This window comes from Culex pipiens, chromosome 2 (assembly GCF_016801865.2).
Source record: "Culex pipiens pallens isolate TS chromosome 2, TS_CPP_V2, whole genome shotgun sequence".
Classification (NCBI taxonomy): Eukaryota; Metazoa; Arthropoda; class Insecta; order Diptera; family Culicidae; genus Culex; species Culex pipiens.
Genome location: NC_068938.1, coordinates 55,990,911 through 56,005,565, shown reverse-complemented (window position 1 = coordinate 56,005,565; position 14,655 = coordinate 55,990,911). Strand labels below are relative to the sequence as shown.

Sequence of the window (14,655 nt, the reverse complement as noted above, 5' to 3'; positions counted from 1 at the left end):
TTCATTTTTAGAGCAGGATTATAGCCTTACCTCAGTGAGGAAGGCAAAAGACCTAATTCGTAGAGAATTGCTCTAATAAAAAACTATAATAACAAAAAAAAACACCACAATGTGCTGTCCGATCATTGAAACATTTTGCAATTTTGAACTATCAAAACGATACCTTAAATTGGTATGATACCAAATTTTGCACTTGCATAATCCTTAAGACAATTTTTAAAGGGGTTCAGGAATACCAAAAATTGGTATTGATAGCAGAGAAAGGTATTATTACGCATTTCCCTAGTTATTTATCCATGCTCGGGATGGGAATCACATAATTCAATGGAATGTTCATATTGGATCACTAAAAATGTGATATCAGTTATGAAGAATAGAAAATATTTTTTCCCGTGCTAGAGCTGATTACATGAATTGTTTCCACGGATGCAAACCTTCCCCCTCATTTCATATAAACACCAAAGCTCTATATCAGTTATTATTGAAAATATTGTTTGCTTTCGATCACCGACAGGAAATTAATTACGACTCACCCCGGGGCGGTGTTTCGGTTATCACGGAAAAGGGCGAAACGACCACCTCGTACCTGCTGATCCAGCGGGCCAAAAGCACCGATTCGGGCAAGTACGTCTGCTCGCCGTCGAACGCCAACACGTACTTCATCAACGTTCACATCCTGAACGGTAGGTAGATTCGTTGAAAAATATTTTTTTAAGTAGAATAAATGATTTGCTGATCAAATCTTCGCCACGCTTTATAAATAACATCGTCTGTAAAATGCACTTTGCATATGTTATTGAACATTCTTTGTCAGTGGTGACACACAAACAAACACACACACACTCACTCACGAGAGGCAGTTGATTTCAAGCTATTCACCACACCACACACACACAGCTGCTGCACAAATGGACTTTCCACAATTCCGTATGCATTTTGCATTCTGTGTCAGCATTCAACCGGAAACAATCAATATCGTCTTGCATTTGCAGCGCTCTAAAGTGAGTTTGTAACAGGTCAGTGTGCGTGTTTGTGTGAGTAAGTGAATTTATGCGATGTATTTCTAGGGAAAGTTGACGTTTGATGATGGTAACTCTTATAAATTTCAAAATATTAAACATACAATTTTTGATTACAATTAAACCAACCAGACAATTAGTTCTACACACTGTAATCATTGATTGCTTGGAGGACAAAAAAAAAAAAAAAAGATTATTTGATTATCTCAAGTAACATATTCCCGAGGTCTTCGGATCATCGAGTTTGTACTGAACGATTTTTTTCAATGCACAACTTCCACCCTAAAAATTCTCTTTTCTCAACATTTACAGGAGAACACCCGGAAGCGATGCAGCACGGTGGCCAGCTCCGGATAGGTGACCCCGTGCACGTGTTTGTGTTCGTAATCATCACCCTGGTGCTGAGCAATCGATGAAGTCCCGCCGACAGCGGAAAATGGAAGACCGTCGGAAGCCGCTCGGTCACTGTGAATAATATAGAAGGCGGAGTAATTAGAATAACGACAATGATGCCGGGAACCCGATCCGTTGGTACCTCCGGTGGTGGCGCAATCGACGATTCAATTATCGAGATCGCCCAGCGGTGCCGTGAGTCGTGAATCGGAAGTTGAGCAGATGTGTTTTGAATGGATTGTTGGAGACAAGAAGGGCCAGAAACAGCTCACAATGTGGGCGGCTAGCGTAGACCTAGGATAGGAAGTCAAGAATCACTCAAAGTTGTTGATTTATCCGATGAAACTGTTTGGAATTGCGCTGGGAACGAGTCCTTGACGACCAACCCAACATCACCGAGTTATGTTTGTTACTGGGAGGGCGGACGATTGTTCTGGGAATTGTGGCATAGATGTCTCGAGCAAAGTTGGTCGGCACGCATGATAATAGCATTATCGACATGGTTCGCGCTTAAACTACTTAGGTCGAACAACATCTGGCTTCAATTGCACTTGATAAACTTGATGGTTTTAGGACCGGGTCGAAAATCCATGTGCGTATAAATTTTGAGCAATTTTCATTGTTATACCACATTTTTTTGGGTAACTTGGATATGTTAAGTTGGGGTGCCCTTTGTGTTTTTTTTTTTAACTGGAAAACATTGTGTTGCATTTTCAAACATATTTTCGTTAGAACACTTTTATGTTCAAATTCATTTTACTATTGCAAACAATCTCTCATTTTGTTCCAAATTTTGACTGCATTTTTCAACGATTTGGTCAATATGCAGAACAGCAGAACAGCTATTTTCTGATCGTAACAGGCCCAAAAAAAAAGTCTTTTAAATATTGGATGCATTTGGTGCTGTCCAAAGCATTGGATGCATTTGGTGCTGTCTTTCGCAAAGCATTTAATTTTTCGATGAAAAACCCAACTTATTTTGTTATTTGATTTTTGTAATTTTAATTTAATACTGATACAGCGGCGTTCAACTTGCTCCTGACAAAAGATACAGGGTGTTCAAAACCTGTCTAAAATGTAAAAATTACGAAAAGAGCTGACAATTTGAGCTTATTTGGTTAAGGTTTAGTTGCTCCAGTTCTTATCTGAAGTTTGTATGGAACTTTAATCAATTTACTATGGAGAATTGTAATTTTTTACAACTCCTTATAGAAAATTTCACAAAACCCCGTCAAATTTTCCTCTTCTTACGTTTCTTATAGGTTTTGATCCAGGGAACAACTTTGTAGAACATCGCAAAGTGCTAGGAATTGATCCCAAAAGAAGACGGTAATAACAAAATTAATGCCATTTCAATAACAAATACTGTTAAAATAACAGAAAATGTTATGGAATCTTCTCGAAAAATCTATTTTTGAACAAGAATTTAATAACAGTTTATGTTTTCAAAACAAAATTTGTTATTAGTCCGATATTGGTTGAAAACCAAAACAACTTTGGAATAACATGTTCAACCAACTGTTATTGTGATGATCGGATTAGTTGTAAAAATAACAATAAATAATTACAAAGATTTGTTCGAAGAATAATTTAAAAAAGTTATTAGTCTGTTATTACAATAACAATCCAATAACACAAAATTTCTTAACGACGAATATCAAATCTGTTTATAAATAACATAAAATGTTATTGGCCAAGTATTTTCAAATATCAAAAAATGTTATTCCCAAGTTGTTTCCGTCTGCTCGGGATGCGCTAAAATTAAACTGTATCTTTTCGGGACCAATTCTTAGCGCTTTGTGAATTTCAGCTTATTTTTTATTGTAGCACTACTTTTATAATGTATAAAACATTATTAAAATATTTTCGGGTATTTTTTTTTCAAAATTATGCTTGAAATATGAATTTAAGTTTTTTATTCTTAAAATTTCAATATGTAACTTTAAATAAAATTTGTATGGGCTTAACCTGATTTTCCAATGTAAAAAGCTCGTCCATCTTCTTTTCAAATTTTCTAATGTTTTTTTTTTGGTGATGGTTGATAGTTGAGTGAATCATTTTATGTAAAAAAATTCATATTTTATTTCGTGAATACAAAATTTGAAGAATGACTCAATTTAAAGTGCAGTTTAAAAAAATACAATGTAACGAACTAAAGAATGTGAAAACTTGCAGAAATTAACTATTTATTTTGTTTGTATGATTTCAATAAGTTTGAAAAACTAAGAATGAGCAATTCCAGCTCAAATCAGGAATTTTTCTGGTACTTTTGTACCCGACCCTCTCCGATTTCAATGAAACTTTGTAGACATGTTATCCTAGGCCTATATAAGCCATTTTTGTGTATATGGAGCCAATTGTACTCGAAAATGACATTTAAGAAGGGCGTATGTTATTTAGATATTTTTGTATTCTGTTATTTAAAAATGACTGTATCTCGAAGACGTTGCATCCTACCAAAAAGTGGTCTAGCACAAACTTGTAGGAAATTAGACGGGCTTTCTGAAAAAAATACACTGAAAGAAAAATACACACCACTTCTACGGGATTTTTTAATTTTTATGTTTAGAAGTTAAATTATAAGGTGATGTCACGTTTTTTTTCGTTCAAATTTTTTGAAGAAATGGCCTAAACTGTTACAAAAAGACTCACGAAAAATGCAGGATGGTATGTCTCTCCTAAAAAAATACATAAATCATATACTAAAACTGTTTTTTTTTTTAAGTTTTTAAGACCGTTGTCCTAAGTCCAATCCTTGTGAAGATACAGCGGTTTTAAAAATAAAAACTAACTTAATCCACCTATGTGGTTGGTGCCTTCCTCACTCTTTTCCAACAATGGGTGATATGTAATATGATGGATTTGGACACAAATTTGATCCAAAAATACACACATATCACTCAAGGGCTCATAAGTGGTCAGAACTCGAGGCAGGGTTGCCAGATCTTCAATGTTGTGGACTCGTTGGAAAGGTATCTCGATTACCTAATCAACGATGGGTCGGATGATGGATCCGGATATTGTTTACATACATTTAAGTAAGATCCGGCTACAAAAAAAGTACATAAATATCACGTAAGTGGTCAGAACTCGAGACAGGGTTGCCAGATCTTCAATGTTTAAGACTCGTTGGAAAGGTCTTTTAATTACCTAACCAACGATGGGTCGGATGATGGATCCGGACATTGTTTACATACATTTAAGTGAGATCCGGCTACAAAAGAGTACATAAATATCACTTAAGTGGTCAGAACTCGAGACAGGGTTGCCAGATCTTCAATGTTGTGGACTCGTTGGAAAGGTCTTTCGATTACCTAACCAACGATGGGTCGGATGATGGATCCGGACATTGTTTACATACATTTAAGTGAGATCCGGCTACAAAAAAAGTACATAAATATCACTTAAGTGGTCAGAACTCGAGACAGGGTTGCCAGATCTTCAATGTTTAAGACTCGTTGGAAAGGTCATTTAATTACCTAACCAAAGATGGGTCGGATGATGGATCCGGACATTGTTTACATACATTTAAGTGAGATCCGGCTACAAAAAAGTACATAAATATCACTTCAGTGGTCAGAACTCGAGACAGGGTTGCCAGATCTTAAATGTTTTGGACTCGTTGGAAAGGTCTTTCGATTACCTAACCAACGATGGGTCGGATGATGGATCCGGACATCGTTTACATACATTTAAGTGAGATCCGGCTTCAAAAAAGTACATAAATATCACTTAAGTGGTCAGAACTCGAGACAGGGTTGCCAGATCTTCAATGTTGTGGACTCGTTGGAAAGGTCTCTCGATTACCTAATCAACGATGGGTCGGATGATGGATACGGACATTGTTTACATACATTTAAATGAGATCCGGCTACAAAAAAAGTACATAAATATCACTTAAGTGGCTATAACTCGAGACAGCGTTGCCAGATCTTCGATGTTGTAGATTCGTTGGAAAGTTCTTTTGATAACCTAACCAACAATGGGTCGGATGATGGATCCGGACATTGTTTACATACATTTAAGTGAGATCCGGCTACAAAAAAGTACATAAATATCACTTCAGTGGTCAGAACTCGAGACAGGGTTGCCAGATCTTAAATGTTTTGGACTCGTTGGAAAGGTCTTTCGATTACCTAACCAACGATGGGTCGGATGATGGATCCGGACATCGTTTACATACATTTAAGTGAGATCCGGCTTCTAAAAAGTACATAAATATCACTTAAGTGGTCAGAACTCGAGACAGGGTTGCCAGATCTTCAATGTTGTGAACTCGTTGGAAAGGTCTTTGAATTACCTAAATAACGATGTATAACATGATGATGTTTGGTTCAGTTTACTGCCATTTATTCATCTTCCGAAAATATGCGAAAACACATTTTTATACATGGGTAATTCTCTACCAACTCACACGAAATCGGGAAAAGTTGCCCCGACCCCTCTTCGATTTGCGTGAAACTTTGTCCTAAGGGGTAACTTTTGTCCCTGATCACGAAACCGAGGTCCGTTTTTTGATATCTCGTGACGGAGGGGCGGTACGACCCCTTCCATTTTTGAACATGCGAAAAATGAGGTGTTTTTCAATAATTTGCAGCCTGAAACGGTGATGAGATAGAAATTTGGTGTCAAAGGGACTTTTATGTAAAATTAGACGCCCGATTTGATGGCGTACTCAGAATTCCGAAAAAACGTATTTTTCATCGAAAAAAACACTAAAAAAGTTTTAAAAATTCTCCCATTTTCCGTTACTCGACTGTAAAAAATTTTGGAACATGTCATTTTATGGGAAATTTAATGTACTTTTCGAATCTACATTGTCCCAGAAGGGTCATTTTTTCATTTAGAACAAAATTTTTCATTTTAAAATTTCGTGTTTTTTCTAACTTTGCAGGGTTATTTTTTAGAGTGTAACAATGTTTTACAAAGTTGTAGAGCAGACAATTACAAAAATTTTGATATATAGACATAAGGGGTTTGCTAATAAACATCACGAGTTATCGCGATTTTACGAAAAAAAGTTTTGAAAAAGTTACTTTTTGCGTTTCTCTTTGTTTCGTCGTCCGTGTCTGTCGCGGGTGACCATGAATGGCCATGATCGATGACGACCAACTTTTTCAAAACTTTTTTTTCGTAAAATCGCAATAACTCGTGATGTTTATTAGCAAACCCCTTATGTCTATATATCAAAATTTTTGTAATTGTCTCTACAACTTTGTAGAACATTGTTACACTCTAAAAAATAACCCTGCAAAGTTAGAAAAAACACGAAATTTTAAAATGAAAAATTTTGTTCTAGATGAAAAAATGACCCTTCTGGGACAATGTAGATTCGAAAAGTACATTAAATTTCCCATAAAATGACATGTTCCAAAATTTTTTACAGTCGAGTAACGGAAAATGGGAGAATTTTTAAAACTTTTTTAGTGTTTTTTTCGATGAAAAATACGTTTTTTCGGAATTCTGAGTACGCCATCAAATCGGGCGTCTAATTTTACATAAAAGTCCCTTTGACACCAAATTTCTATCTCATCACCGTTTCAGGCTGCAAATTATTGAAAAACACCTCTTTTTTCACATGTTCAAAAATGGAAGGGGTCGTACCGCCCCTCCGTCACGAGATATCAAAAAACGGACCTCGGATTCGTGATCAGGGACAAAAGTTACCCCTTAGGACAAAGTTTCACGCAAATCGAAGAGGGGTCGGGGCAACTGCTGTGTGAGTTGGCGGAGAATTACCCACATAACTTTTGAACTACTTATCGAAACTTCAAACAATTCAATAGCACCGTATGGGACCCTAAACCAAGTCGAATGCGACTGGTTTGGTCAAAATCGGTTCAGCCAGTGCTGAGAAAACTGAGTGACATTATTGGTCACATACACACACACATACACACACACATACACACAGACATTTGTTCAGTTTTCGATTCTGATTCGATATGTATACATCAAGGTGGGTTTTCGAGCTTTTAATAAAAAGTTCAATTTTAGAGCAGGATTATAGCCTTACCTCAGTGAGGAAGGCAAAATGTTGAAAAAAGAGCTTTTTTTTGGTTTTTGCATTTTCTATATGACAGAATTGATTTTTCAGTCTCAACTTTGACAGCTTTTCAATTTGACTCGTTTTAATAATTACGTAAGATAATTTACTATTCAGATTTCTACCACACTGAAAAATATTCTGTTTTCAGTTATGAGCAATGTAATTAAGATTATATCTGTAAGCCCATGTATCAAATCGAAAATCTGTCAAAGGCAAACTTATGGGAAATTGGACGAGCCTTCCGTTAAAATATTGTCGAGACTAAGAAATCAAGTCTGTCATATAGAAAATGCAAAAAAAAACACCAAAAAAGCTTTTTTTCAAAATTTTTATTTTTAAAACCGCTGTATCTTCGCAAGGATTGGACTAAGGGCAATGGTCAATACGGAGACTATTATGTAAAATTGTCTTGAGAATCGATTCCCACTAGCGGTTTTTGTAAACTATGATGTTTAGACTATTTTTCAAAAAAAAAAAAAAAACAGTTTTAGTAAATGATTATTGTATTCTTTTTGGAGAGACATACCATCCTGCATTTTTCGTGAGTTTTTTTGTAGCATTTTTGGCTTTTTGCTCAAAAATTTTTTACGAAAAAAATCGTGACATCTACTTAAAATTTAACTTTCAAACTTAAAAATTGAAAAATCTCATGGAATTGGCGTGTATTTTTCTTTCAGTGTATTTTTTTCTGAAAGCCCGTCCAATTTCCTACAAGTTTGTCCCAGACCACTTTTTTCTACGATGCAACGCCTTCGAGATACAGTCATTTTTAAATTACAGAATACAAAAATATCTAAATAACATACGCCCTTCTCAAATGTCATTTTCGAGTACAATTGGCTCCATATACACAAAAATGGCTTATATAGGCTTAGGATAACATGTCTACAAAGTTTCATTGAAATTGGAGAGGGTCGGGTACAAATGTACAAGAAAAAATCCTTCTATGAGCTGGAATTGTTCGAATGCAAAAATCAGCAATATTTTATTTATCGAAAAAAAAAAAAAACTGAAACTGCTTGAAAGAATGCAAAATCTCACAGCTATCATTTTATGGATAATAGCCGATTACCGTCCGACCGGTGTTGATCTTTGTTTAAGAAACACGACATAATCTTCAAAAATGTTCAAAAAATGCATAAAAAAATGAAAAATCTATAAGAATTAAATTTAAGTATATTGATGGAAATTTGTTAGTTTTTTTAATTTATGCTGATTTTATATCAGTTTGGTGTTATTTGTCCGCTGACAAAATTTTCCGTTTCGCACCCATATTTCCATCGGATTCCACCAATACTCGTCGATTTTGGGTATCAACCCTCTTCCTCCAAACATTGTTTACTAGTGGGGAGCCACTGGTTTTCAGTAACTTTCCCAATTTCGATATAAATTTAGCTGCCATTTGAAACTATTTCAATCAAATTTGAATGATAATTATTCTGAAAGCCACAATCTCAAACCAGAACGGCAAAAGCCTTTGTATTCACGTTCCGTTAATAAAACATTAATTAGAGCCCTGACCACGCTGGACATTTTTCAATTGATTTGATTATGATCAACATCGTTGGGTAAATCGTCACGTCCGCGTGATGCACAAATATCACGTTGATCAATTCTAGGCAGGTATTATTTTGATTTACGGCCACCAGAGGCCACCGTGGAGTGATTTTTTAATTTGATTTATGATGTTCATGCATCACTTTTCAAACACAAAAAGGCGGCCCGCCCCCACTGCTCGCCCATCAATTTCCCTCCCAATCAATCGTTCGACCTCCGAGCAAGATTTTATTTGCGCTAATAAAACAACCCCACCTCCCAAATCGAATCCTGCTAAATCATCCGCGAATGATTAATTTTATGCTTCCTCGGCCCAACACCCACAACACCACACCACCCGTGCCGCCACGATATTATAATTCATGTTTGCCTAGTTTGATTGCAATGTTTGAGGAGGAGAAGGATCCAGGAAAGTGTGAAAAGGGTTGTTTTTGGAGTTGATTCGGTAAGTTGGGAGAAGGTGTGAATCGGCAAACACAGAGTGTTGTAAATATTTGAAAGCGAAACCGATTTCTAGCGGACTAACTATTTTAAGAGATTTTAAATAAAATTGTGAGAAAAAAATACAGTTAGTCCTCTATTAATGTTCCGAAAAAGTCCAATTAATCACTTGTCTCGCAGGATCAGCAAAAACGAAACGAAAAAAAAAATAATCCTGATGGTAAGTTTAATGAGAAAAACTAACTTAATCCACCTATGTGGTTGTTGCCTTCCTCACTTTTTACAAACATTTGGTGATATGATGGGTTTGGACACAAATTCTATCTATCTTTTATATATATACAAAATTTCGAAGGTTTTGTTCGAACGCGAATCAATTCAACACGGAACGTCCGATCGAGGTGCTCTTTCTTGCGTTGGGTTCGTATGGTAAGTTCGTGAGTGCCAAAAAGTTACAACCGATTCCGGAAAATTTGCAGATTGTATGGGAAAGGTTAAAATTAAGTTTTGATCACAGGAGGCTGAATAATCAAAAAAGTCAAAAACGTCAACAAACGAAAAAAAGGCAGAACGAACTTTGTCAGGTAAGGCTTGTTTCTCAATAAAAAAAAAATACACAAATGTCACTTAAGCGGTCATAACTTGCGACTGAGCGTTGTCTGATCTTCAATGTTTTGGACTCATTAGAAAGGTCTTTTGATAACCTAACCAACGATCGGTCGGAAGATGGATCCGGACATAGTTTACATACATTTAAGTGAGATCCGGCTTCAAAAAAGTACATAAATATCACTTAAGTGGTAATAACTTGAGACAGAGCTGCCAGATGTCCAATGTTTTGGACTCATTGGAAAGGTCTTTTGATGACCTATCCAGCGATGGGTTGGATGATGGATCCGGACATAGTTTACATACATTTAAGTGAGATCCGGCATCAAAAAAGTACATAAATATCACTTAAGTGGTAATAACTTGAGACAGGGCTGCCAGATCTTCAATGTTTTGGACTCATTGGAAAGGTTTTTCGATTACCTACCCAACGATGGGCTGGATGATGGATCCGCACATAGTTTACATACATTTAAGTGAGATCCGGCTTCAAAAAAGTACATAAATATCACTTAAGTGGTCATTACTTGAGACAGGGTTGCCAGATCTTCAATGTTTTGGACTCATTGGAAAGATCTTTCGATTACCTATCTAACGATGGGTTGGATGATGGATCCGGACATAGTTTACATGCATTTAAGTGAGATCCGGCATCAAAAAAGTACATAAATATCACTTAAGTGGTAATAACTTGAGACAGGGTTGCCAGATCTTCAATATTTTGAACTCATTGGAAAGATCTTTCGATTACCTATCCAACGATGGGTTGGATGATGGATCCGGACATAGTTTACATGCATTTAAGTGAGATCCGGCATCAAAAAAGTACATAAATATCACTTAAGTGGTAATAACTTGAGACAGGGCTGCCAAATCTTCAATGTTTTGGACTCGTTAGAAAGATCTTTCGATTACCTATCCAACGATGGGTTGGATGATGGATCCGGACATAGTTTACATGCATTTAAGTGAGATCCGGCATCAAAAAAGTACATAAATACCACTTAAGTGGTAATAACTTGAGACAGGGCTGCCAGATCTTCAATGTTTTGGACTCATTGGAAAGGTCTTTTGATGACCTATCCAACGATGGGTTGGATAGTGGATCCGGGCAAAGTTTACATACATTTAAGTGAGATCCGGCATCAAAAAAGTACACAAATATCACTTAAGTGGTCATAACTTGAGACAGGGCTGCCAGATCTTCAATGTATTGGACTCATTAGAAAGGTTTTTCGATTACCTATCCAACGATGGGCTGGATGATGATCCGGACATAGTTTACATACATTTAAGTGAGATCCGGCTTCAAAAAAGTACATAAATACCACTTAAGTGGTCATAACTCGAGACAGGGTTGCCAAATCTCCAATGTTTTAGACTCATTGGAAAGGTCTTTCGATTACCTATCCAACGATGGGTCGGGTGATGGGTCTGGATGTAGTTTACATGCATTTATGTGAGATCCGATTCGCAACTCTGACACTTTTTTATACGTAACTTTTGAACTACTTATCGGATCTTCAAACAATTCAATAGTGCAGTATGGGGCACCAAACCGGATCGAATGCAACTTATTTGACTCAAATCGCATCAGCCAGTGCCGAGAAAACTTGGCAAGAATTTTGAGCACCAAGGGGAATACGCACACACATACACACACACACACAGACATTTGTTCAGTTTTCGATTCTGAGTCGATAGGTATACATGAATATAGGTCTACGAGCTGTTTTTCAAAAGTTCATTTTTCGAGCAGGATTATAGCCTTACCTCAGTGAGGAAGGCAAAACTGCTGCGGTGACTGTCGATGGGCAATTAATGTCAAAGCTAATAATGATTGGGCAATAAATTTTACTTCAGCATTGGAAAAAAATGCGTCAGCTGTGAAGTCCTGTTGAATACTTTGCAAACGGGTGTATTTTATGATGGTAGCTCACGATGATGATGATGCCTCTGCCAATCAGATATTAATTACTGCTGCTGCTGTGTCACTGCTGGGCCTGATGGTGTGCAAATGGGCGTTGAAAATTGGTTGAATTGAAATTGACAAATTGTAGCTAATTTGAATGATGGCTTTTAAACTTATTGAATTGATTAAGATTTTTTATCATTTTAATTGTTTTCATTTTTAAATTTGGTTAATTTTCTACCAACTCTTACATTAGTTGCCCCGACTCCTCTTCTATTGGTATGACGCTTTTGTTAGCAGTTATATCAAGACGAGAGACTTTTTAAATTGTACCAGTCAGGAGAGATTTTTTTTGTCAAATGACATATCTCAGGGCTGTGAAGTTGGAGTCGGGTCGTTTTGGGGACCTGGAGTCGGAGTCGGAGTCGGAGTCGTCAAAACTCGAACAGCTGGGGTCGGAGTCGGCTAAATTTTATGAGCTGGAGTCGGAGCCGAAAATATCCGGAAATCCGAAAATAATTCGAAAATATCCGGAGTCGGAGTACTCTAAAATTCAACAATAGTTATGTTTTTTGTATTGTTCATTATTTGTTTTAATGCAGGTGAATTATCAAAACTTCTTCTATTTTTTTATTGTTTTTTTTAGTCGTTTATTAAAGAAATTTATCAGATACAATTATGTTTTGAAGCACTTTTATTGTGATTGGAAAGCTCTAATTGTGAATAATAATCAAAGCGTTAAACCAAACAATAAGCTCTAACTGTGTTATTTCACTATGATGACTGAATGATAACCTGTTCATCTTGCTGTTAATTCTCTCTTACCCAAGTATGTAGTATCATAACCCAAAAAATAATAGGCAATATTGGTTTTTTTAGTCAGACATATTCAATTGATTCTTGACTGCCTTTTTTACCTGTATACCCTTTTAATTCAAATTTGACCTAATTTAATCCAGTTCTTTCTGGAAAAAGCACACACAGTCACATTCAACCCCGATAGCGATTGTCTTGGAGGTTTAAAATAAAATCATTTTTCTGGAAAAAAATACGAGGTACATAAAAAGATTAAAAATAATAATTACTGTTTACTATTTGGCTTCATCCATAAAGTACGTCACGCTAAAATCAGCCAAAATTTACCCCCCCCCCCGCTCCCACCCTTTGTCACGCTTTCCCTATACTTATACACGCAATGTCACACTTTCTCAGACACCCCCTCCCCCCCTAAAGCGTGACATACTTTATGGATGACGCCTTTCTTTATTTAAATCTGAAAGTGTTAATCCTTAGGCAAATTATCGTTGAAAAAAACTTTAGATTTTAGTACCGAAAAGGACCTAATTAATAAAATGTATAAAAATTATACGATTTCCATTTATTTTTCAAACTTCATTCAAGCGGGAAGTTTTTTTTCATAATGTACAGATCCTACGCCAATATGACGGAAGGTGATTATCATTTCAAACTAATGTACCCAAAAAAATCTTGGAAAGGTAATTAAGCGGTCCTTTTGAAATATCCGTGACGTAGAAGTTATTTGACATGTGGGTTTTAGTTTTTTTTTTCAATTTCAGTTTTTTTTTCATACATTTTGATGAAGGTGCACGATCATCCAGAAAGCTTTTTTTTAGGTGAAGATTGCAGAAGAATTGCGTGTCTCCTTTTAAATGTATCGAAAATTTTAAAATTAAGGTAAATCTAAAATCCCTTTTTTAAATATTTTCTAGGTCACGGATATTTGAAAAAGACACCTTAAGCGTATTTTCCACGAAGATTTATTTTTAAAAAACATTGATTTGCAATAATATTTTTTACGTCCAAATAAAAATCAAAATGCATTTAAAAAAGGTTTCGTTTAAAATTGGTATTTAAAAAACCAAGGCCTTTTAAAGATTCATTAAAAAAAGGGAAAACAAATTTTAAAATTATTAGCTTAAAAAAAATAATTTTAATTCCAGGTTAAATGAAAATTAAATAAATCCAAATTCACTTACAAAATTGTTCTTCTTAAAATGCCTTCAAAACTGGAGATATTTTTTGATTTCTATTTCAGTAACGTATAAAACTTGTAAACTTGAAACTTTTTTGCGTTTTGTGATTCGAACTTATTTTCCTAGAGAAAAACTTGACAATCAGAGTGTATTTAAATGATCATATTTATCAATGTTTTCAAAATAATAGTTCACTAAATTTTTAAATATTTGAAAATATGTGGAGTCGAAGTCGGAGTCGGAGTCGCAGCCTACAATTTGTTGAAAGCTGGATTCGGAGTCAGCTAGATTTGGTAGGCCGGAGTTGGAGTCGGAGTCGGTTGGAGCTAAAAGCCGGAGCCGGAGTTGGAGTCGTTTGAAATATTACCCGACTCCACAGCCCTGGACATAAAATAAAGCAGTTATGGGGTTGCTGAACTCAAATTTGATGTTTTAAAAGGAGAATTATGATTTGGTTATAAAAAAGTTCCTTTTCTGGAGAACGTCAATAATCAAATAAAATAATAGTCTAAAAAGACTAATTCATGGCTTTGTCGCCAAGGGCCGGAGAAGAAATGTTTGATTCAGATCGCCGAGAAATGTGTTTTAATGGATGAGTGGTTTCGTTTTAAACGTTACATTATTTTACCAAAAAGTTGCTTAAAAGTAGTTTTGGTCATCATTAATTTAAAATCGCTTACT

At 35.8% G+C, this 14,655-nt stretch overlaps 2 protein-coding genes across 3 annotated transcripts in view; both read left to right on the top strand.

The window, feature by feature from the left end:
• Nucleotides 1-4,641, top strand: part of LOC120429735 (zwei Ig domain protein zig-8-like) — a 73,826-nt gene extending 69,185 nt beyond the window's left edge. The window contains exons 7-8 of the mRNA XM_039594787.2: nucleotides 515-683; nucleotides 1,332-4,641. Coding sequence (XP_039450721.1) covers nucleotides 515-683; nucleotides 1,332-1,435 — 273 coding nt within the window. The 3' untranslated portion in view covers nucleotides 1,436-4,641. The remainder of the gene's footprint in view (nucleotides 1-514; nucleotides 684-1,331) is intronic.
• LOC120430358 (kin of IRRE-like protein 3) overlaps nucleotides 1-14,655 on the top strand; it is a 450,977-nt gene that overhangs the window by 181,166 nt on the left and 255,156 nt on the right. The window lies entirely within an intron of this gene.